Source organism: Uloborus diversus, chromosome 10, assembly GCF_026930045.1.
Source record: "Uloborus diversus isolate 005 chromosome 10, Udiv.v.3.1, whole genome shotgun sequence".
Classification (NCBI taxonomy): domain Eukaryota; kingdom Metazoa; phylum Arthropoda; class Arachnida; order Araneae; family Uloboridae; genus Uloborus; species Uloborus diversus.
Window position 1 is genome coordinate 131,464,320 of NC_072740.1, and position 25,432 is coordinate 131,489,751.

At 31.1% G+C, this 25,432-nt stretch overlaps 1 protein-coding gene across 1 annotated transcript; it reads right to left on the bottom strand.

Annotated features, from left to right (window-relative positions):
• Nucleotides 1-1,957: 1,957 nt before the first annotated feature.
• On the bottom strand, nt 1,958-7,904 carry LOC129231830 (keratin-associated protein 6-2-like). The gene is made up of 2 exons (XM_054866211.1): nt 7,749-7,904; nt 1,958-2,662 (listed from the first exon to the last, which is right to left on the bottom strand). Exons 1-2 carry the CDS (start codon nt 7,804-7,806, stop codon nt 2,166-2,168), a joined length of 555 nt encoding a protein of 184 aa, XP_054722186.1. The 5' UTR covers nt 7,807-7,904; the 3' UTR covers nt 1,958-2,165.
• Nucleotides 7,905-25,432: the final 17,528 nt, after the last annotated feature.

Below are 25,432 nucleotides of genomic sequence, written 5' to 3' on the forward strand. Positions count from 1 at the left end.
GTTTTAATACACTCAAAGTAAAATTATTGTCCAGTAGCAATACACATGAAGAAGTATGTATAACTAAAAAAAATCATTTGCTGAAAAAGGTCAAAAAATGACTATATAACCTATGTGTTATCAAATTAGAATTTTATTTTCTATGTTTGCAATATGATTTTTAGTTTTTGTATTATATAGAGTATAATATACATAATTTCAGGATGGTGTAATGCTGTTTTCACAATTTTTCTTTATGTTTTAGGGATGAGTTATTTGGACAAATCACACAATTTTCAACGGTTTAAAATTTTACAAAGAATTTCCGATTGTTTATGATGCTCTGACATAAAAAAAATATTTCATTGTTTTTGTATAAAAAAAGCTAAAAAATATGATCAGTAATTTTCATTTTAATTAAATATTTTAACTCAGAAAATGATTTGAATATTTTTTAAAGCGAAAAATGTTTTTGTTGTTCTTTTTGTTAGAATATAATTAAAGTAGTTTTGCAATACTTTAGAGCCCATTTATAGATAAAAAACACGCCGCAATTAACTAATTCAATGATTTAGTGCTCCCTTTCAAAATGAGTTAACTGAATAAATAACACAATTTCGAACAGCTGTATCTTTTTTACAAACCAAATACACAAAGCAATACATGTAACGTGCGTAGTACTAGAATGGAATATTCAATTGGCAGAAAAATTTTATTTTTAATTTCACTCCCTTTGGTTTACATGGGTCTAAAAATGTCATTTTTCTCAATTTTCTGATGTTTGAGGGGCTGTAATTTGTAAAGGGTAAACAAACACACAATTACAGCCATATTTTCTCATTAGTGTGACTCCAGTGATTAGTTTTTGCCATATTTCACTTTGTGTTTTTATCCCCTAAGCGAGTTATGACCCTTTGGAATAAGTAAAAATTTTACATTTGACCTTGAACTTTGGCCTGCTGCCATTATTTTAATTATTAAGTTAAAACTACATAACTCAGTGTGTGAGACTACTATCTTATGTACTTTGACATCAAAATGTAAAATGTTCTGCCATGATAGTTATTCAATTAGATTTGGGCCAAAATGCAGAACTCTAAAGGTCCCTTTTTGGACTACGAAAATGACTTTTGATGACCTCTAAAAAATCAAGGGTTAAGGTTAGAGAAAAAATAAAAGTGGTTTTAAACATCATTCATATGCATCTTTTTGGGATATGAGTTTAAAAAAAATTAAAAATGGTCGAGCGCACTCATCCGTTGAATCTGTATGGAATGACCCATCAGTAAAAATCATTGAAATTTTGGACGTGGTAGGCCATTCTTTTTACTTGTTTTAATGATGGATTTTGATTTTATCTGATAAATATTCATGGATATATAAACTTAATATGAGGGAAAATGCTATTAAGAACTGTGTACTTAAAAAAAGATTGATTGCTAACTTTTGTAGTTGTGTCATCATTACAAAACATTGGTCTTTTTTTAAAACTGCCTTGAATATTTCCAAAAAGTTGTTTTCTTTTTAATTTTGTGGTAACTATGATATCAGATGAAAAGTTGTAATTTGAAACAATCAGCCTGAAACGTATTTTATGTTAAGACATTATTATGTTACGCCATTATTCAATTGTGTAGAATTTAAATTAAACGATCATCTTTGAAAACTTAAGCGTGAATGCAGTATTCTTGTTTTAAATAACTGAGCAGTGATATTCTTGTTAAGAGTGAATCGTCCAATCACATTTTGAAATAAATAACGAGAGCTTTATTAAAATGCTCTTCAAATTCCTATCAGATATATATTTTTTTAAATTCATGTTATTTACATTCAAGTAACATGCAACATGTTTTTCGGATGATTATTTCTATTTAAAATATTTTTCTCATGTTTAATTAGTTAATTTATATAATAAATGAAATAAACAGTTAAAAATAATAACATGGATCTAGAGGCAGTAGAAATGGAAAAAAAGAAATCGTTTTCAAATTTTATTTTAAAAAGTTTACTTAACTAAAGAAACATGAACACCATAGCTTGAGCAACTTAATTTTGCTCACATTTAAAAGGTTTCTAGTTAAGAGAACATATTTCTTTTTTGTACATTCACGATGACATCTCGAAGAAATGCAGTTGCTTGAGTCTCCAAATGCATTTACTGAACCGCTTCAGAGTTCTGATCATGCTCAAAATCCGGTTCCAGCTCCTGCACCTGTTCCTGAACCAGCTCCACTTCCTGCTCCTGAACCTGTTCCTGCTCCTGATCCTGCTCCAGTTCCTGCTCCTGAACCTGCACCTGAACCTGCACCAGTTCCTGCTCCAGTTCCAGCTCCTGATCCTGCTCTTGATCCTGCTCCACTTCCGGCTCCTGCCCCTGCTCCGTTTCCTGCTCCTGACCCTTGACCAAATCCTGATCCTTGGCCGGTACCAAATCCAGATCCTTGACCACTACCAAATCCAGATCCTTGACCACTACCAAAGCCTGATCCTTGGCCACTACCAAACCCGGATCCTTGACCGCTACCAAATCCTGACCCTTGTCCGCTGCCAGACCCGCTGCTTACTCCTTGTTGTCTTCCGTCCACTCCACCCGAAGTTGAATCGTTTCCTGAACCTCCACCAGATCTAGAACTAGAGTCATTTCCTTTGGATCCATCCTGTTGGCGTCCACCGTACTTTCCTCCTGTGGTCCGATTAAGGAAGTTAGAAGATAGTTATACAAAAACCACAAAGAGTAAAGTGCTAGGAAAATAATATCTTTTAAGCTGATGATTAACCACCCAGCTCTATTTGCATATCATCAAAAATATTATTTTAAAATGTAAAGTTTAATTTTCCAATGGGACATTCAAACGCATATTGTTCGCAAATACTTCAGTTAAAATGTGGTAAACTGGAACTAAGTTCAAATGCGCTTATCGTTTAAGCCGCAATTCATTTTCTTGGAATATTTATTTCCCCACACTCAGAATGTCCTTTTGGTCTGAGCAAATGAGAGCTCATCACTACAAGCGCATTTTTAATAAGATCTCTATTGGAATATAAACTATTTCATTCTTGCTTTAAAACGTAAGGTCTGGTGGGGTCAAGTTAAAATATGGCCTATATCGTTGAAATAAATGAAGGAATGGAGGTCAAACTTTTATTTTAGATTTTGACAAGTAGGATTTAAGTTTGGAATTCAAAACTGTATGACTGACAATACTTTATTGTATGAAAAAGTCATTTTGTTTGCTAAAAAAAAAACATTTTTTTAATCTAGGGCGGACAAAATTCAAAACTAACATTAGAAGAAAAAAGTTTGTAAAAGATTTAAAAAAAGGGTATCTTTTATTTCTATGAAATACAAATATTTAACTTTAAACTTTCCAAAATGTACACTTAAAAATTTACAGTAAATATATTTTGCGAAACAAATATATAAACAATGACATATGTAAGAACTTTATATCTACAAAAAATTAAATAAATGAAATGACAGACAAAAAAAAAAAAAAAATCAGTAAAACCCGTTACGAATTATCAATTACAAAATGAAGGAATGTAAAAAAGTCAGCGTTTATGAATTTAGTTGGCATTGCGGCCATAGATCTTGTGACTCACTATCTACCAATCTCAAGCACAATAAAATAAGAAACATCAAGACACAGCAAAGTAAAATCAGTAAACAATCTTAATCGTTAAAAAATATAGGGCAGTGAGAAAAAAAGGATATAAGTAGACTTTTTAAAGTTTCGAGTAAAACACGTGTAAAGTTCAATGTATAGGTAGGCTTAAATTGTTTTTGTTTTCCAAATCATGCTGTATAGCAGCACCCACCAGAGCTACAAGTACCATCTTTTGCCCTAAGTAGAGGAGATGTGCTAATAGAGTTTGTACTGATTATGTTTATATTTTAATTTCTGGCACATACATCCCACTGCTTCTAACCGCCTCACATGTCGTTTTGCACGTTTTTAGTTTTCAACGTAAATTTTCGCACTAATCGTTAATCTAAAAATCATTACTTTAAATAAAATAACGAGAAACCTTTTACTTGTTATTTTTATTGCCTATTACTGATAATTTTATTTACCCCTGTTTTTGTAAATTAAATGAGCAGAAAATGGTGCTTAGGAAACCAAGAATACATATTTGCTTAAAGCACAGAAAAGCAGAACTTCCCTCAAAGTACTTTAGTGGCGGTTCATTTCTGTTTGGAACTCAAGTATAGTAGGTCTTCCACATTCTAAAGAATCGTTTTAATTTAGTTCTTAAAGCCATTCCGTATTTTTCTGTGGTTTGGCAACCATTTATATAATTAGTAGTCATTTTTCACCCTCTACTTTGAACTCGATGGTTTTTGTGTTTTAAATGTTCTGCTTTTCAAAATTATTGTTATTTCTCTTTAAGTTTCCATTTTTTGTTTTACTTCGTACATATTTTGCATATTTTGTTGTTTTTCCAACATTTTTCTTGTTTTGCTGTATTATGTTTTTTTCGTTCTTTTCTGAAAAATATAATAACTGATTCGTTACAATTTTTTATAACATAAAATTAATTGCTGATTCATTAATTAGCGGTTTCATTTGGACAGTAAAACGTATTATTAAGGGATTTTTGGAGATGCTTATTGCTTAACTGTTTTTCTAGAAAAGAATCATACAATAAAATTCGACTCTGAGTTCCATTTTACCTGCTTTGTTTTTCAAATTGCTATTTTTCTATTTGAGCTGCCTGCTGTTCATTCTCTTTGCTTTTACGGGATGTCTTTACGTCCGAAATCTCACTATTTCGGGTTGAAATAGGAGTTCCTTGAATCCCCGAAACACGGGTCTGCATTAATATCTAATTTTGTGCTACAAAACGTTGGTCATTTCCTTTACTTCTTTGACCCAATCCTCTTTTTGTGCGGTGGGTAAGGACCGGATAAAAAAATTGCATAAAAATGTTCGTTCGTTTTATAACTAACTTAATTCGTTTTATAAATAGGGGAGCATGGGGCAAAGTGAAATAACGTGACAAAATGCAATGGTGAAATATTTACTCTGCTTTTAGCTTCACTTGTCTGGTATTATTTTAACTATATAGTACCATATGTAGTCTATTCTAGTCAGGAAAAAATACCACCTTAGATTAAAGCATTTGGTAATAGTGGAAATTTTATTGTAATATTTTGTTGTAAGACAAAAGTTATTTTTGCTGCTATATAATGAAAAAGTTTTTGTTTAAAACATTTTAAGTATTAATTGAGACCTCCTAATAATCATTGCATTATTAATTTAGTTAATATTAAGAGTATTTGTATTTTAAATAAATTATTCAATTAGTCAAGTACATGCGGGGCAAAGTGAAATAGTGTGTTTCATTTACTCACTCAATCATTAAATAATCACTGATGTTTTCATTTATTAATTAATTCATTTATATTCTTTCATTTAGTAATTAACTTATTTATTCATTCATTCACTTATTTTTTTACTCATTCATTCTTTTACTCGCTCATTTGTTTTTCTTCATTTATTCATTGATTTATTTATTTAACTATTCGTTTATTGTGTCATTTATTCAGTAAACGTTTTATTTATTAATCCTTTTAATAAAAATGTGTTTTAAATTCAAATAGAAAATGCTTCATTAGAAAAATTATTTCTTTTTCACTTTGCCCCCCCCCCCCCCCCAAAAATGAACATTTTTCACTTTTTTTTTTGAAGACTCAAATTTACTGCCAAAAATAAAAAATAATGTTTCAATATAAGTATGGTAAAATATTCTTTTTTGTGTACTGTAATTTTAAAAACAAATTTCCGATTTGTTCATTTTGAAAAAATTCAGTCATCTTAACCATTTTACTTTGCCCCACATTCCCCTACTATCGTCAGTTGAGCTCTTTCATAGACTGCGCAAAAAAAATTACACAAAAAATGTCGCACAAAAAAAAAAAAAAAGAAAAAAAAAAAAGACCGCACAAAAAAGAGGTTTGGGTGTATTAATTCTTATTTCTGAAGTATTCTTTATTTAGAAACTTAGAATACGAGTAATTCACGTTTCTTGATACTGCTGCATTCATTTTTCTCGAGTTTTAATCCTTTTATAGAAAAGAGCTACCTAAAATCTTTTAGTAAAATATTTGAACGAAGCAATGATGATTTTAATGAAAAAACTATAAAATAATAAGTAAAAACAAAATACATTAAACCATCAGGATTACTACATAACCATCAAAATTGTAATCGAATACTACTTTATAATGATTTATTTCTTGAGAATTCCAAATGCTTAAGCGAATTCAAATGTAAAAAATCTATTAGATTTATCACACTATAAATAGAAGTGAAAAATGTTTTTGAATTGAATGGTTTTGAATGTTAATTTGAATAGTACTTAAATTTAATTTCTTGTTCGCGTTTAATATTTTACTTGATATTTAAGCATTATTATTAGTTTTTGAATAAAAGTTAAGGTATATATATATCTTGGACTCTTAAAATTTATAAATATGGACTAAATTATCTGTGAAATATTTTTATGCCACAGACAAGTTTTTATTCGATGAAAATTCAATGAATCTGTTCTCCTAATCAGTATACTTTCTTTCTCTCTCTAGTTGTAACGCAATAGGTGATTAAAAATAAATTAGATTTTAATTTGTTTAATACAATTTAACATTTATTCTGGTGTATACATACATTATAACTCGGAAAAAGTATGTCTAAATATCTTTTTCATTTAAATACTGGCTAATTTTTTTATTTCTACAAGTCACAGAAACAAAATTAGCCTAGAAATAAGTTAAAAGTTTTTCTTTGGCGATTATTTCTATTACTGAAGTGTCATTTTTGATAGGAACGTAATCCTGAGTATAGTATTGACTCCATGATGTGGAGTGGAGGAGAGGAAGGAGGGTTCCAGGGGGTTTCCCCCCGAAAAATCATCAAATTGGTTGTCTTAAAAATGCATTTTAACTTCATATTTTTCAGAAACTTACAGTACAGTTTGAGTGTCTCCCTCCAGACGGGTGACACCCGGGGCGGACCGCCTCTCCATAGCGACGCCATTGTATATATATATATATATATATATATATATATATATATATATATATATATATATATATATATATATATATATATATATACTGTCAACACTCGATACCCCGAAGTCAAAAGGGACCTGGTAAAACGTTCGAATTATTGTTAGTTTGAGTTATGAGAAATTTCCACAACAGTCTGAAAAGTTTGCGATGAAAACTTCCAGATAAAGGAATATTAGAGTTGTAAGATTCGTGTTATTGAGATTCGACTCTTTATATATATATATATATATATATATATATATATATATATATATATATACATATATATATATATATATATATATATATATATATATATATATATATATACATATATATATATATATATATATATATATATATATATATATACATATATATATATATATATATATATATATATATATATATATATATATATATATATATACATATATATATATATATATATATATATATATATATGTATATATATATATATATATATATATATATATATATATATATATATATATATATATATATATATATATATATATATATATATATATATATATATATATATATATATATATTGGAGATTTTAGAATTTGGGTTGGTTAGTTTTGGCAATTATGCATCGCAAAATTAATGTCGATTAGGTTTAATTTATTATTAATTTTTCGGTTAGCATTCATTATATCTTTGAAAAGGAATAATTATTTAATATACTGACCAATGGCAACTCCAACGAACAGGGCAAGTAAAAGAACGGTGACCAATTTTGCGTTCATCTTCAGACTCAGTGGTGCAGGAACGTACGAGATGTTTGTTAATTTGCTCGCTTGGGTCGAATGTCTTAGTTTTCAACCATTGCTTATTTATATTCTAGGCGTTTAAAACTTATTTAACAGTAAAAATGAAACTTTTGAAATATTTTCACGCAATGCCCGAGTTGGTGTCATGCTCCGTCAAATCCGTATAAACTTAAGTGCTAATTATAGCCCATTAAAGGAAAATAACTTTTAGAATGTTTTAGAATTAGCAACCTTATTTAGTGCTTAGTCAATGATTTGACAATCGCACATCCAGGTGTATAAATAGTGAAGTGATCATTATGCTGAAGAAAGACACATAAAACTTAATGATGTCCAATATTTTAATGCTTTATGTCGACGGGAACATTATTCACACCTGTTGTCTTCGTGCGCTCGTGATATTCATTCGAGTTTATTGCGGGAACGTCCCAGCGAGAAGCTGGTTTAGAAAATGAGTTTAAGGCATAAGATTACGGTCAGAACTCTGTTTCAGAAAAAAACAATGTGTTTAAAATTATTGTAATTACATTTTCTGATGCATTGCCGTAACTGACAACCCACCAATTCCTGAGTTGAATACTAATTTAACTAAGCACGAAATTATTCTTTAAAACTAAACCTAGTCTTTTACGTTAGGTAGTAGTTTATAGGAGGCCTCGACTTCAAAAGGTTATTTAAAATTAAGAGATCGTATATAATTAGTTAAGTATTAAAATAATTCATTGTTTAGTAATTAAAATCAGTGTTTATTTTATAATTGGGTGTTTAGTTTAGTTGATTTTGTACTGGAATTGTAAAATAAATTTCATTTATAGGTTTGGGTAGAAAATCGTATGTAAGTATGACCAATTATTATTTATTTTTTAGTTCATCTTTGTTTTTGAAGTCTGTTCTTTTTTTATTTAAAAATAATTTATCAATTAAAAGAAATCTTTTTGTCTCTTTACTTAAAGTAAGTATTATATAACACTAAACTGTTGAACAACTATTTAGTAACAAAAAAGTTAAGTAAAATAAATAAATAAATATTTAAAAATGATATTTAGCAATAAACTTACAAACTGATTGAAGAAAAATAATAGTCATAAATATTTACACATTTTTAAATACTTATTATACAATAAACTAACATTAATATTATGGAAAGAAAAAGGGAACTGCTCACATGCGTCTATAGATATTGTGTTCACAAGTGCCCTATTATCTAACTTTGAATAAACTTGCATGCAAAAAAAAAAAAAGCGAAAAAACTCTTAATGTGATAAATGAAATTAAACAATAAATGAATGAATATTCAAATAATGGTTGCCCTTTTTAAATGTATGAAAATCAAAAGTGTTTCTTATAAGATTTATATTTAAAAAAAAGGACACGTTTTTGAAAACAAATAATGCTTGACTGTTATTGTAGCGACCAGTGATCGAGCACAGCGAGCTCGGATCGTGAAGGGATCCTTAAGAACTGCGTACACGGTTGGCGAGCGTAAGCTAGAAGAGGTTGGTGGTTAAGTCTATTTAAACTCATATTGTTCGAAATGTTTTTGCATAAAAAATAATTTTATTACTCTGAACCAATCTATATTTAATTCAAATGCTTTGAATCCCTCTAAATTTTATTCAAATATTTGATGTGTAAGAGAAAACTTTTGTAATGCCCAATTTATTGTTATTTATATTTTGCAAACGTTAAAAATCTTTTCTAAACATTCTATATTTCATTCATAAGCAACTTAGGGTAACGGCACCAGTAACAGACTCGCTTAAGACATAGCTCTCAGGTTAACACAATTTTCTGAGCCTTTTAATGTGTTTATACTTTTCAATTAATTTTCTCTCATGCAACTACATCTCATCTAACGTTTGGCTGCTTCTGGAGCCTCAGAATTAGTTAATTCCATATTTATTTGCTCAATTTCGGACAGAAGTTCAACTCCCAGTAACACACACCAAAAAATTTGATGATACCCCGCAACAGATACGATGAGGAAAGGATGAGTAATCGACAAAATTCCCCTTTTATCTTCAAAATGTGCAAAAGTTCTTTATTTTTAGAACTAAAGCCTTAATAGATTCAAATGAACGTTTGACCTCGTGTTGGCTGTTAATAACCTTACACGCTGCTTTGTAAATACCAACTGGCTCATAAAATTCACTCTGATAACAATAGATGGTTGCTCCGTATTCATGAACCACAGCAACATAAGTTTTACCCGCATGAAATTCTTATTATTTAAATCCAATTTTTGACTGTCTGTTACTGGTGCCGTTACCCTAGATGTATTTACTTCCTATCAAAAACTAATAAATGAAAAAAAAAAAAAATAAAACAACAATTTCTTTCTCTCTCTCTTCTTACTTTTACTCAGCTATTCTATTATTTTTAATATGAACAGCCTATGCACACACACAGAAGAGCTCAGAACCTAAATTTTTGGATGGGGGGAAATTCTCAATTTGACGAATGAAACTCGAATTTTGCCCAAAGGGGGAAAAAAAGAAGAAAAGCGCGAGCATACATACATACATGCCTACATCTAATGGGAAAATATATTAGGCACCAGTAAAACAGATTAAAAAACAACTGCAATATTGCAATAGTTTTCAAATTCTTTGATTCGGCGTTCAAAATTTCCCAAATACGAAATTTTTTGGGAGGTCACGGAGACCTCAAGTGAACTCCCAACACTATACTTGCACAAAAAATATGCCCACAGATATTATTGTTTAATTATTGCAATTCGTTAGTAATGCATGCTTATTAATTTATATATTTTAAATACAACATTTTCTTGACACTTTCATCAAGAGCGTCTTTAGTTTGAGTCAATTTTCATAAAATCATTTACATTTCAGCAAAATTCAAAACAAATTACCCCTGGGAATTTTCTTCGCGTCTTAATAAAAAAAAAAATCCATATTTCGTTTGACATTTTGGACATGAAAATTAATTTTTATTCTCTGAAGTTAAACCTGGGTGTCAAATAGGAGATCATTTCAGTCCTTTTAATTAATGATCGCTTAAACAAAGGTTTGAATTGTGTTCAATACCTTGCTATTCATTTATTATATCAAAGAAATAACGTCTCTCTTGATCAAGAATGCGCATAAAGTATTTGTTTTGAATAGTTCGTTTATTACAAGACTAAGTTCATCGGATTTCAAGAAAGAAAAATTGAAACATAAAATAAAAACACTGCTGATAATCTTAGCCCTGAAAGTGCCCTCAGGTTAATGTAAAATTTGTGAAAAAAAGATATGCTAAAGTATAAAGCAAAAATTCAGTACAGTCCCAATAAATTAGGCTGTTTTTTTTCCCCGAATAGCAAACGTTCGAGAGCTGTATTTAAGAGTGTTTGACTGCTGAGATAGACAAAAAAAAGTAGGCAGTCATCGGACTGCCGACAGAAGTGAAAACTTAATAATACAAAAGAAATTTGGTAAATTTGTACGCGCGCGTGTACGTGTGTGTGGTGTGTGTTAAATTTTTATTTAAAACTAATTGTAGTTTCAAAAATTAAAGTTTTATAATTTGTAGATTCAAAATATCAGCTACAGTCTAGTTTTTACGTTTGCCAGCAATGCGAGCATCAAATATATACATTTTGGTTGGTCTATTTCTGTTCGTTTATAAAGTAAATATTGATGCAAATATAGGAAATATCAGAAAATAAATTCTTGGTTTGTGTTATTCAGTTTTCCATGCATAAAAAGAACAAACAATACACATACTGAACTTTCCACGCAATCAATTTACTACATTAACCCTCTTTAGCTGACTTGGCGGAAAAGCCGATCTGCCGTGAGATTGACCAGCATACCGGGAAATTCGAATTTTGAGGCATGGCAGATAATTCGGGGCTCATTTCAAAAAAAAAAAAAAAAAATATGATTTAAATAAAAAAATTCCAATTTTTTTATTTTTCAAAATTACATAAATCATTCATATTCAATATCATGATTTTTTTACGCCATGATCATCATCATCATCATTATTATATTCCAAAAGTAGCACTATAGGTTTATGGTAACCAAAATAGGAAATAAAAAACTTTGATTTGAATCTGTTTAAATGTCGTTTAAAGACTGCATCAACTGTACTTTTATACCTCGTTAAGCTAAGATTGCAATTATTGAACATCGTTAAATAAAATTCTCCATTTAAAAATTCAATTAATGGTAGATTTTTATCATCTGCAAAGTTGATGTTGAAATCCCCACTCAAAATCAGTGGCAAATCATCAAAGCTCTTCCCAATTTTATCTTGAAGCAATGCAAAAACGTCTTTAAAATAAATAAATAAATTTTAATTCAGAAATTCTCGTATTGCGCTTGAAGACTTATCCGGTGAAATATGAACCGCAACCATAACAATTAGCTGTTCATTTTCAGGGTAGCAACGGCACCACACAAACACAATGTCTCACCCCGATATCAGAAACATTATTTTTTCTCATCTCAAAAAATACCCAGCGCCTGAAGAAGTTTTCACTTCAGTACTACTATATGAGGGTGAGGACCGAACTCACGATGGGCAGCTTGATCGATTCTTGAGACTGGTGCGCTGCCGATCGTGCCACTGAGCCTCGTAAACTTAATGAAAAAATCGCACGTAAAGGAGCGGAGCGAAGCCGCGCATGCGCTGTATTCCGGTGTTGCTCAGGTGACGGCTTTTTGGTGTCGTGAAATGGATGGTTTTTTCCCACCTCAAAAGTGTTCAACGCACCTAAAGAAGTTTTCATTTCAAAAAATTACTAATCACAAATTCGCTTTCGCGAAATATTCAGTCTTACTAAGACGGTGAAAACCTTACCATAAATCAAGAGTAAATAAATTTTCTTTTTATAACTTTTTGCATACTGTAGAGGTTTTCAGCTTGAATTCTCATAGTTCAGACGAAGTCATTGTTCCTTATTTCGAAGTTTCAGCTTTCTCTATAGCTGCTTCTTCCCTTTTCTTGCTCAAAAGATTGAAATTTCTTCGATCATTTGCGTTTATATCTATAGCTTTTATTAAATACCATTGAACATTAAAAAAAAAAAAATCTCAAGCAATTGCCTGAACGTCCAACGGAATCTGTCTATCACTATTCCATAAAAAGTTTCTAGCTTTTGCATTGATTCTTAGTTTCTTCTGTCATGTAATATCATTTGCAATGCAAACTAAATTTATAATAACCAGAATAATAACATGTCATGATAAAATACGAAACACCTATCGTTTAGAAAATAACTTAATTGTACTGAAAAAAAATTTAATGTAAATATGCGCCACTATTTGACAATAGAAAAGTAAAACATGTCAATAAAATGGTTAAAATAAAGAGCTTTCAGTTGCAAATATTCATCAATAGTTAGCGTATTTTATCAATAACTCAGTCTACTTTAAAGAAAAATCGCGCTTAAAAATGTAAATCAATGTTAGTTTCAAAAACAAATATAACGTTGGTGTTTCAAAAAGTAAGATAACAAGAGCTATGACGGGTGTGCAGATTCTCTATTTGAATCAACTGATTTATCACGCTGAAGACAACGAAGATGGTCAGAGCTTTCAAACGGTGCCGAGCTAGGTGTCCACTAACAGGAAAAAATGTCAGCTGATAGCTGCGTTAATGGAAACATGGTCCGTCATTGAAGAAACGAGTGTGATAAGAGTTTTGCATTTGGAGGCATTGGACCTGAAATTCCTTACAGTATCGACCTTGCACCAACTGATTTCCCTCTCTTTGGACCTTTGAAGAAACACTTGGGAGGTCAGCATTTCAGAACCAATGCTGAGGTTCAGCAAACCGTCTTGTGGTTTCACATTCATGACAAGGATTTCTTTCATGCCAGTTTCGATGGTTTGGCACTTGGACAAATGCCTCGATAAGTATGGTGACCATGTCGATAAGTAATTTGAACCCTTGCCTCCTTACGATTTATGCATTTTTACTAGGGTGTTCCAATACCTCCCAACTCAAAAATCTTATCACAATTCTTGTTTTCAATGGCATTTCATGTGTCCGCCAATGCAATCATTAATTTTTAACCGACTTCAAAAAAGGAGGTTATGATTTCGTCTTGCGGCTTTTTATGTATGTTTTCGTATTATTCCAAGCTTACTGGACCAATTTGAAAAATTATTTTTTTGTTTGAAAGGGTATGCTTCCCAAATCGTCCCAGTGCAATTTGGTCTGGATCGGATAAGGGGTCTCGGAGAAATCCAAGAAACTTTGAATTTCACATGTTGTGGATACGTAATCCAGCTTACGTCAGCGGGCTGAATGCGTCACACGTCACGTGGTTTTTCCGTGACCGGTGTATTTTCACTGGAAAGGTTTTGCCTTCGTCTTGAACAATAACTCTCGCGGCATACGGATGATTAATTTTCGCCGCTTGTTAATTTTTACTTATAGGTGTTACTAATGTTTTACTAAGTAGAAAAGCAGTAAATTCAATACTCCATAACAAAAAAAAAAAAAAAAAAAAAAAAAAAACCGACGCACCAAGAAGGAGTTGTCCGATTGAGACGAAAATTGGTGGATGGGAAGACAATGTACAGAATAGCAAATGATTAAAATCTCAGAACAATTGAATAATTTATGTCAGAGTTACAGTAACAAGTTCAATAAGGTGTTGATCCGCCTCTAGCCTGGATACAAGCTGAAGCACGGCGTGGCATAGACCAATAAAGCTCCCGGGTGGTGTCTTGTGGTATTTCTTGCCAAATTCGCTCCAATTGTCGCACGAGGTCATCATTATTCCGTGCCAGAAGCATTCGCCTTCCCATTATATCCCAGACATGCTCAATGGTAGAGAGATCTGGCGATCTAGCAGGCTAAGGATGTATTTGACAAGCTTGCAGACAGTTCATAGCAACACGTGTCGTATGTGGTCTGGCATTATCCTGCTGAAAAACCAGCCGAGGGTACTGCAAAAGGAACGGTAGAAAAACAGGTCGTAGGATGTCGTCGACGTACCGCTGTGCAAAAAGTGTACCTCTAATTGCAACTAAGGGGGTCCGGCTATCAAAAGAAATGGCAGCCCAGACCATAACGCCTTGTTGAGGGCCGGTGCGGGGTGTAATAGTGAAAGCAGAATTCCCCCTCTGCCCTGAGTGTCTCCAAACACGTCTTCGATGATCGCCTTGGTACAGTTGGAAGCGGGATTCATCGCTAAAAACTATATGCATATTCCAGTTAAATTAATTTGGTATCCCAATTGTATGCCATGTATTAGATTGCGGAATCAAAAATGTGAGTTGATTTAGCAATTTATTGTAATAATGTTATCTGCTCGTACGTATTTAAAGTGGCCACATAGTAGGAGCACGGATTTAGAAACAAAACGGGTTTTCGGCAGCGTCTTTCGACCTGATTGAGCTTGATTCGCTTGAAACCGCTTTCAGATATAATAACGTTGACAAAGAACTATCAAATAATGAAAGAAAAACACTTTGAAAAATTCATGGATTGAGCTGCTTTTGATACCAAATGCCTCAGTTGCAAATGCTGTAAGAGCATTTTTTTTTCACGGAAAATACGTTTGAAAGTACAATTGTAAATTGCAACAGTAAATTGAAGGTACAATTCAATTTTATCTCCTAATAAATATGGTGAGCACTTGCTAGAAAAGCTATTCAGCTAAATACGGCAGCCATTAAAAATCTGACAGCATTTTATCACTTAGTGTTTTTCGAGGTTTAGTCCCATTTTTTTTATAACACTTAATAAGACAGTAGGGAATAACTCTCTCCCCTCTCCCCCCATCAAGTGAGGCAAATGTTGATGTACTAACAATCTGTATCTTTGACCAAAACTAATAAGTTAATACACTTTTGAGAATGAGAGAAGTATAACACTTCAATGCTGAAAAACGGGAAGAAACTCTCGTCTTTCAGCATTGAAGTGTTACTCTCCCCTCCCCTCCCCCAAAAGGCATCACCAGTTTAAGGTTTTTCCAAATATTTTCAATAGAAAAATTACTTGAATTAATTTCTTTTCTTCAACCAAACTTGATCTAAAAAAATAATAATGCAGCACCAATAGATGAAACTGGTCTTATAAAAATTATTTATCTTAGTGCAGAATTCAAACAGTACTTGATGGAATGTTACATTTGTTTGTTTAATATTTGGTTTGCATCTGTAATTAATTTAACTCTTTGCTATATATTAAAAAAAAAATAACTCAAAACTCACTAAATACAAGTTTTTGTTATTTCTGATTGCCGACAAAAACATGATAGGGGCTAATGAAGAAGTTTATAACAAAAAGTCTCCTCATTTTACAGGTATTTCAGTTAATTTAATAATTAAGCGGAAGTGGAATCTTAAGAAAAATTCTTAACGTTAAGAAACAACAAATAAATAAATAAAGTACTTTTATAAGTGTAAAATCACCGAAAAGGGAATTTCCAACTCTTGTACCGCAATTTCAACAGCTTTTGCATGCAACAGCGCGTTGAATTTCAAGAAAAATTCTAAATGTCAGAAAAAAGAATCTTTTTACGCATAAAATCGCCAAAAAAGGAAATGCTCCTCTAATGTGCAACCTAGTCCGTGGTTAAACACACATTTCTACTATTTAGTGCGCTATCAGGCTGATTTCTCCAAACATAGTATGAATTTTGGAAGACCCGTAATTACCATCCTTATCCTGGAATCTTCAGTGAGTAATTGTTTCGAAAATCACGTCATTTTAAAGTGAAAAGCATGTTACATTGCTGTAGTTAGGTTCACATAAAGGAGGTTGACGGATTCGGTCACCCATTTGTCTCTGCTGTCGTGAAATTTCGTTGCACCATCTTACAATATGGTAGTAGTTATTATCGCATTATCTAGTTCCGATATTTTCTCTTAATCTGGCTATTAATTAAAGTTTTAAAGACTACCTTTTGCTCAATCCATTTGCACGGGCGTTGCCTTTTTACGCATAAATTTGCATTACATTCCCAGAATTAGAATCTGACTTTTAATTGTTTAACATTCAAATATTAGGAACAATTATCTATCATAGAATGAAGTATCAACATTTCAAAAAACATTTTTGTACTTAAAAAATAATGATTTGTATGTGATGTGAGTGTGATTGTACTGTCACTTCCTTTGTGTTACTCCTAGATGCATACTTCCAATTGCAAAAACGGTCACAATGAGATGCAGGGTTAAGATATTGAAAGCGGAAAAGGAAACTAGTGAAAAAATACAAAATCTAACTTTTTATACGAGCCCTAGGTCTCCCAACATGTGCTTAGGGAAATAATCTCCATTGAAAACTAATTCCAACAAAAAAGTTTGACATTAGTGTGACAAATACTCACCGAGATATGAAACGCAGCGTTTCGTGACTTACACCACCTAACGTGATTAGTAAGACAGGGCCAATCTCACCTTCTGCACGGTCACTTAAAATTTTGAACTTTCCCTGAGTTTTGGTGGATTACACAAAAAGTGTAATGTTGGGGGTAACAACACCCCATCTCACCACTTACGTTTCAAAAGAATTTACTCAATAGCTAAGTGTAAATAAGTACTCTTAATGAATTTTTTAAACATGGATTGCATTCGATCATATAAAGAATTTGTCTTTTACTGAGTTATAAAAATAAAAAATCTTCTCATTGTAAGGGTCTTTTCGTTCTAAAACTACAAAAACTGAACCTGAGATTAAAAATCATCAAATCATTCTCGATGTCTTATATTATATAAACTAAATTTTCTTTAGAATGAATGTATTAGTTTTGTCGCGCTTCAAACTTAAGTTCATCGTTGACTTTCTTCATTGGTTTATTTTCATTATTTAATTAATCACCATTGAGAAAACATTTTCATCATGCAAAAATTGCATGACAATTATTGTCTACATACTTTAGCCTGTTCACTGTTACTAAAATATGATATCCTTTCAATTTATTTAGATAATTACTTGCAAATATTAAAATTTAACGGAAAACTGTTATAGCTCAACGGCGACGATAGTGGCATATCTCAAAATGTGGAACACCGAATTAGTAAATGGTTTAAAATCTAAATTTAGAACTCTTTCTTTCCTTGAAGTTCGCGCAAAGTTAATTTACATTAACTGGTGCGTGGTAGCGTATAAACAATTTATCCAATAATGACACGGATTAAAAAAAAATTCATAATTAAAATATATATATATATATATATAACTTTAATTATGCATCTGTTATATATAGACTATAAAAATCAACCAATAAACATAATATTGTAAATGTTTTGCACATATTGTGGCATTTGAGATAAATCAGTTGTAGTACTACATAAAACCTTGATTTTCTCCCATGCGATTTTTTTTCTTTTGAGATACGTCACTTCTGTCGTCGGAGTGCAGTATGGTTCACGTGAGACCTTTTTAAATAATTTATGTCATAAAAAAACTTTTCTAAAATTTAATGATTTAAGAATCCTTCTTTTCATGAAATGCCCACATTGGTACGATTAGATTACGAGCGATGCCCAAGAAAATCACATTTATCAAAAATTTGGTGAAAAAAAATAATATTAAATAGCTTTAGCTTTATAATAAGATACTTTTATCACTGCTAATTATATTATTTGTTAATTTGGTAATATGTGGAGCAAAGTGAAATATTTAAGATGGCTATGTTTTTTCAAAACGAACAAATCAGAAATTTGTTTTGAAAATTACAGTGCACAAAGAAAGAACATTGTATTTTATAATAAAACTTGCGTTGAAACACTATTTTTTATCTTGGCAATAAATTTGAATCTTCAAAAAAAAAAAAAAAAAAAAGTGGAAATTTTTTCATTTTTTTTAATGGGGCAAAGTAAAAAATAAAATATTTTTCCAATGAAATATTTCCTATTCGATTATAACACATATTTTTGATTAAAAGAATCCGTAAATAAAAGGTTGAATGAATAAATGAAAATATAATGAACAATAAACGAATAATGAAATTAATGAATCAATTAATATATGAAGAAAAATAAATGATCGAGTAAAATAATGAATGAATTAGAAAATGAGTGAATGAATGAATGAATAAGTGAATTGCTAAATGAAGGAATGTGAATGAATTAATGAATAAATGAAAGCGTAAGTGATTTATATTAAATGATTGAGTGAGTAAATGAAACAAACTATTTCACTTTGCCCCGCATGTACTTGACTAATTGTACAATTTATTTAAAATACAAATAAGCTTAATATTAACTAAATTGATACTGCATTGAATATTTAAAGGTCTCAATTAATACTTAAAATGTTAATAACAAGAACTTTATCATTTCATAGTAAAAAAAAAAATATTTTTTGACTTACAACAAAATATTACAATATGAGTACCAATTTCTTAAAATTGCTTATATTGCCAAATGCTTCGTCGGTATTTTTTTTTCTGACTGGAACAGACTGCATATGGTACTACATAGTTAAGATAATACCTGATAGGTGCAGGTAAAAGCAGAGTAAATATTTAGAAATTTCACTTTGCCTCGCTATTTCACTTTGCTCCATATTCCCCTATATTTGTTAAAAATCAAAATCAATTTTCTTCTGGTTAGGTTCGATCCTATTGTCAGAATGGTCAAGTTCTTGATGCAATCTTGAACTATTGTTGGTCTTTTCCAACTTTAAATTTTTCTTAAGTCGGAGGAAGACCAAATCCTCTAATCAGTTAAAAGCAGGGACAGCCTACGTGAGTCTCAGCGGTATCTTAACAAAAGGATGTAGTTGTTGAAATTTCTTTGCACACAGCATTTTGGAATGTTTGAGAATAGTTTTTGGATATTCTTTGAAGCTTTTCAGAAAACTGAAAAAAAAAAAAAAAATCATAAAACTCTTTATGTAAAACACTGTGCTGGTAAATCTTCACCGTACGAAGTTTCAAAATTCTTGCTGAATTCATTGTCTTTTTGTCAGTGCTCTTCACAACAGTGAAAAATCAAAACAACAAGTTGAGCTTGAGATATCGTTTTCCTTTTTTCCTTTAAAATAATCAAACTGTCGGTTATGACATTGTAATAATTGATTTTGAATGTTTTTTTTTTCTATCGATAGATTATATTTTACATTCATTGGTTTTATGACATTGACGTTTTTGTAATGTTTTCCTATTTGTTTCATCTTTATACAGAAGTACCGCCGCTTTCAACATTTCAAAAATATCAGGTCCTGCTACTGGACTCCTCTCATATTTCGATAAATGTTCATGATGTACTGATACGGTTTTATGTATTGATCTCAGGTTATTGCAGCGTTTTACTTGATAACATGGTCGGTGAAATTCATTTTCAAAGCTAAAAATATCGTTTTTGTTGTCGCGGCTACGTTTATTTGCATCTTTCTTCAATCTTTTTTCTTTCCGTTGCCAACGTTTTGATAAATATTTTATTTCAAAGCGATCCTTTCTGCCTTTGTCTTATCATTATTTATTGAATTTATTTTTCAATTAATTATTTTTGATTTACACTAGTTTAGTTTATAGCATACGTTTATTTGTTTTTTAAGTTATGATGTACTTTTTCCGATTTTATACTCTCGCGATTAATGAAAATTACTTTAAATAATTAAGTTAATCTTTTTTTGTCTTTGTATTAATTGTATAATTAATAATTAACAATAAGTTAAGTATAGTGTAGAAATTGTATAATTAGTACCAATTTACTGTTAGCACTATAGTACTATAAGAAAAAATTATTACTTATCCTTAAAATGCATTCGCTTTTGTATATTTCGCTTAATTTCACTTTATAATGTTATGTTTCTTAAAATTGTTGAAAACTATTGTATTTACGATAACTGCACTTTTTAAGGCGTTACACGGTTTTTGGTTTACACTTAGAATCATTGTTATTATTATTTTTACACTTATTATTATTATTATTATTCTGACTGTTTTAATATTAGTTTCAGATGCTCTTACCAACATACTTTTTCAGTCCAATTCATATTAATAAACAAAGCTCGTGGTTGTTTTGTTCTAAGATTTGAGAGTAAGATTATTTGAAATCCCGTTAGACCGTTGATTCTTTTGGATTCTATCCCACGATAACATTAATATTATTTAAAATGTTGATATGGATATTATAAATGAAATTAATTGATTTAGTAATTAATTTTTATGTAATGATGACACATAAAAGGAATTACATTTTATAGGTTTAAAGCATTTTATCATGATGGAAAAAAAAACACAATTTCGTGTTCGTAAAAATAAATTCTGGGTTTTGTTACTTTCTTTGCCTTCAGAAAGCTGCTAGTCTATATGAAATACCCTCTACACAGCTTTAAATCCCTTCCTGGAGCCAGAAGAACTAAAGTCGAAAATGTACGCTTGTGTGTGTGTGTGTGTGATTTGTGCTTCTTTTTTTTTTCTGCTTTTAGTTTCTGCCAACTTGACCATCTAGTGTGGATAGCTCTAAATTTTGTTAAATAATTTTGTCGGAAAAATTACTCAATACACCACACGGACTTTAATGAGACGATATAGTTATTAATAAATTATTTTAAGCACAATTATTTGTATGGTTCTATTATTATGGCACACCATTGCAAATACTGGTAATTTGTACACTAGGGATTTTAAAAGGAAGAAAAAAAAACTTAAATCTCCCGCGGTTAAAATTGCTAAACTTTTTTGTCCTAAAAACTATTTTTGAAGTCGTCTGGGAAAAAAAGTTCCTGGATCAACTCGTTTCGCGTTTAGAGTAATGAATGTTCAGTGCTGTAGTCTACAGAAACTAAAAAAAGTAAGAATATATATTAGAATAGCGTTGCTTGTGATAAAATGGCGTATTAAATGAGTTCATACTTTTGGAAACACATTATTTAAAATTATATGAGTCGGCTAAAGGACAACCCAGAGAATCATCTCCTATACCCTCTACTCCAAGATACTCGACGTGACGATTCATGATCTATTCAGTTCCAGAACTGCGCCGCGGAATAAAGAATACCAATTACAAATGCAAAAATCCCCCAGATTTTGAACAGTAGAAAAAAAAACCCTGGAACTTGGTACAACATTGAAAATTTTAAGAGTGAAACTGCATCACTTTGCACGCTGATATTAGTCATGTTATATTATTACTTAAGGTTTTCTTTAGGCGAGATCATTTCTAAAAACTCTTGAATGCTCACAGTAACAAACAGTTGCTTAAATGAAACGGAACAATAGCTGAAAATACACTTGTTTAAAAAGCTTTTTTTTTCTTTTGTAAGAGAACACGATTCAAATTTTTGGTTAATTTCTGAAAAGAAGTACATAAATAACGCTTTTTCATAAAGGATATTGTTATGAATGTTCTGAGATGTTATTGGCGAAATCATTTTAGATATCTGTTTGAGTTATTCACAGCATTAAATTTTCTTTTAGAAACTGGAGCATACTACATTTGAAAACCATTTTGTACTTCTTCATTCCTAAAAGGAGGATATCACTGTAACTACTGTGTGCTTTCCTTTTAAATATGTGACAGTAGTCTGGTCCTGAAGGACAAAATTTTGAAATTCAATTGCTCTTTAGCTATGAATCACCTTTAACTTGTAATGACAAATCCGCTGTAAATATACTAAGGATCAGTGGTATTCCCATAGGGTATACTCCATATACTCTGTATACTCTCAAACCTTTTTCAGACATATAGCGTATACCCTGTTCACATTAAAATGTAAATGTAATGTGAACATGTGAAATGTAAAATGTAAATGTTCACATTATGCCATACTATGTATATAATCACATACACAAATTGTGCGTAATGGATTACTGGGAGTATACCCTCAGAAAAATTGATGGAAGGATCACTGCTAAGGATTAATATTTTTTGCCGCACGAATGGTGAAATTAAAGGTAGATTTGTACTAGAAAGGCAAAACACAAATATTTGATTCAGAGATTGTTTCAGCTAGTATATTTTGAGTATGCTGAAGTTACTAAAGTTTAAGAATTTTAGTGTCTTGGCTAGGGAACGTTTTTTTTTGTCTGGAAATGATCAAAATAATTGTTATTTTCTCATTATGTGTCTAAACGTTAAATGATTACAAAATGCGAGCAAATTGATCCTTTATTACAAGAAAAAATCGCAAATAAATGGAAGTTTCAGAAAATGGTTTTTCAAATAAAAGGAGGTTTTTTATGATGTCTAACGTCATCTTGTTACACATTTACTGTAAACGTGGTGCTACTAATTCGATCAATTTCCTAGGCTGTCCAATTTTCCGTCTCAAGTGATCCCAGATATGCTCGATTTGTGACAAATCAGGACATCGCGCAGGCCAAAGAAGGGGATAATGTGGAGGAGAAAGTCCTGTATCACCCTTGATGTGTGTGACCAAGCATCGTCCAGTTAAAAAGCGGTCTCTGGAAGCCCTGCCATGAGTGCCAACACATGTGGCTGAATCATGGCACAAACGTACCCTTAGATTTCCATGGTGTTGTGATTAATATTAGGGGTGACCTCGTGCCATATGTCATAGCACCCGGTAGTATCTTCAGCAGCAGCTGCGATGTGCCACTGAAACCAAAGGCTGGATTAGGGATATCATGCATTCACCCCCATTTGGGGTAGTGTCGTATTCGACTGCATTCGACTCCAACTGAACGAATCCAGATCATTTTTCGCGACGAAACCAGATTCAATTTGGGCAATGATGAAAATCTCGTATGCTTGTGGAGACCAAACTGCGAACTTCCTACTAGTCACCGCATCCACAGCTGGGGTGATGATACGCGGTGCTATCGTACGAAATATGATCACAATTTTTATTGATCCACTACACCATGAAAGACAAAACTATATGTTTGTTTCATGCTTCGGACACATGCGATGCTTTTTGGCACTCATGATGTAGATTCCAGTAGTTATTTTATTAACAGGACAATTCTCGGTCACACTCAGCAAGGGACTTCCTCTTCCACATTATTTCCTTCACTTATCTGATGGATGTGTCATTGATTGAGAATATCTGAGATCACTTTGGTCGGTAAATTGAATTGCCTACGAGTTCAAATGAATTAGCGACACGTTTGGAGTAAATGTGAAACGAGATGGCGCACAGAACATCGTAAGATACTTTTAAACCTTAATCCTCGCCAGTATCGCCTCGTTCATTCATGCTAGAGGTTTTGGTATAACCTCCATTCACTTGAGGTTTTTTCTGTAATAAATCATGATTTTGTAACCTGTTTCTAAAATCACTGTTGTCCTGAAGTACGTAACATTTCGTTTTATTCTGACAACTGCTTCTTGGTGCGTCGAGTTTTTTGTTATAGAGTGTAATAACGTAACAAGCCGCAAGAGATGGAAATTTATCAATGTTTCTTAGTGAAAAAATTACTTCTTTAATGTAAAAGCTTTAAAATCGATTAAAAGTGCACATCGCGTTAAGCTACGTTCCATTTTGAAATTGATTAGTATTTTAGATCCAATAGGTAATTTAATTAATGTAACTAGAATCATACTTTAAATTTATTATTATATCACTAAAAATGAAGTAATTCTATTTAAATAGTAATTTATAAAGAAAAAATGACACTTAAAGTCATTCAGGCAATTTTTGTTAATCCTGCAAAAGAAGTAGCAGTAAAGTTTGTATCAACTGTTTAAATTTTTATGACGTTGCTTTGAATTATTTTATTATTTATGTTTTCAGCATATTTCCTAATACTTAAAAAAAAAAAGGAAGAAAATGATAAAGAAAATACTTTAATGATTGTTTTTGTCAATTTCTCCCATAGTTTAAATCCATGATGCGATTCAAATCAAATAAATTTTGTTTTGTATGGGAGCAATATGCGTAAACGAAATGTAAAATGAAGTTCCGACAAGCTCCTTTTTCAACCAAAATGATACGTAAAAGAGAAAATAATGAACATTTTGAACTAACACTCAAAACGAAATAACTTAATTTATCACACACGAAACTGATGAATTTCTGTCAAAACACCTATTTTAATTAATGTATCTAGAATAGGACTCAGCGTCTTCATTTATTGAGTTTAATTTACGTGTGCGGGATTTGTGTCTGAAAAGGTTCTTGCGTAATAAATCAATATTTACTCGTGACTTAGGCAAAATATTAAAGATTAAAATACTGCAGGAGTAATTAATTATCACTAATAGATAGAAGCAGCTGCATTAAGAACAAATGACTACATTCACAAATATATATATATATATAAAGAAAAAAAAGTTCCCGTTCGGCAACAATTTACGACAACATGCCAATTTTATACCCCTTAAACAAGTAAATGAAAATCAGCAATAAATTACAAGATTGAATTCATTAACATATTGGTACATAAAACTTTAAATTGAGACAAAATATACATCAAAAAAGTTGAAGACATGTTGTTAACAAGACTAAGTGACATTTAATTAACTGCCGCGTATGTATAAATTTCAACCAATGTCAAAATTTTTTAATTTAATATAAAATACTTTAATCTATGAATTAATATCTAACCAGACTTCTCATACAATGTACAACTTTTATTTAAATTTACTCTGTATCCTTATATATTATTTCTGTAGCCTGTTTTTGGTTTCTACGCCAGATTTTCCTCAATTCTTGATCGATTTCTTCGATTTACGCCTTATTTTAAAGCTTATGGTGCTGGCTACTGACGAAAAAT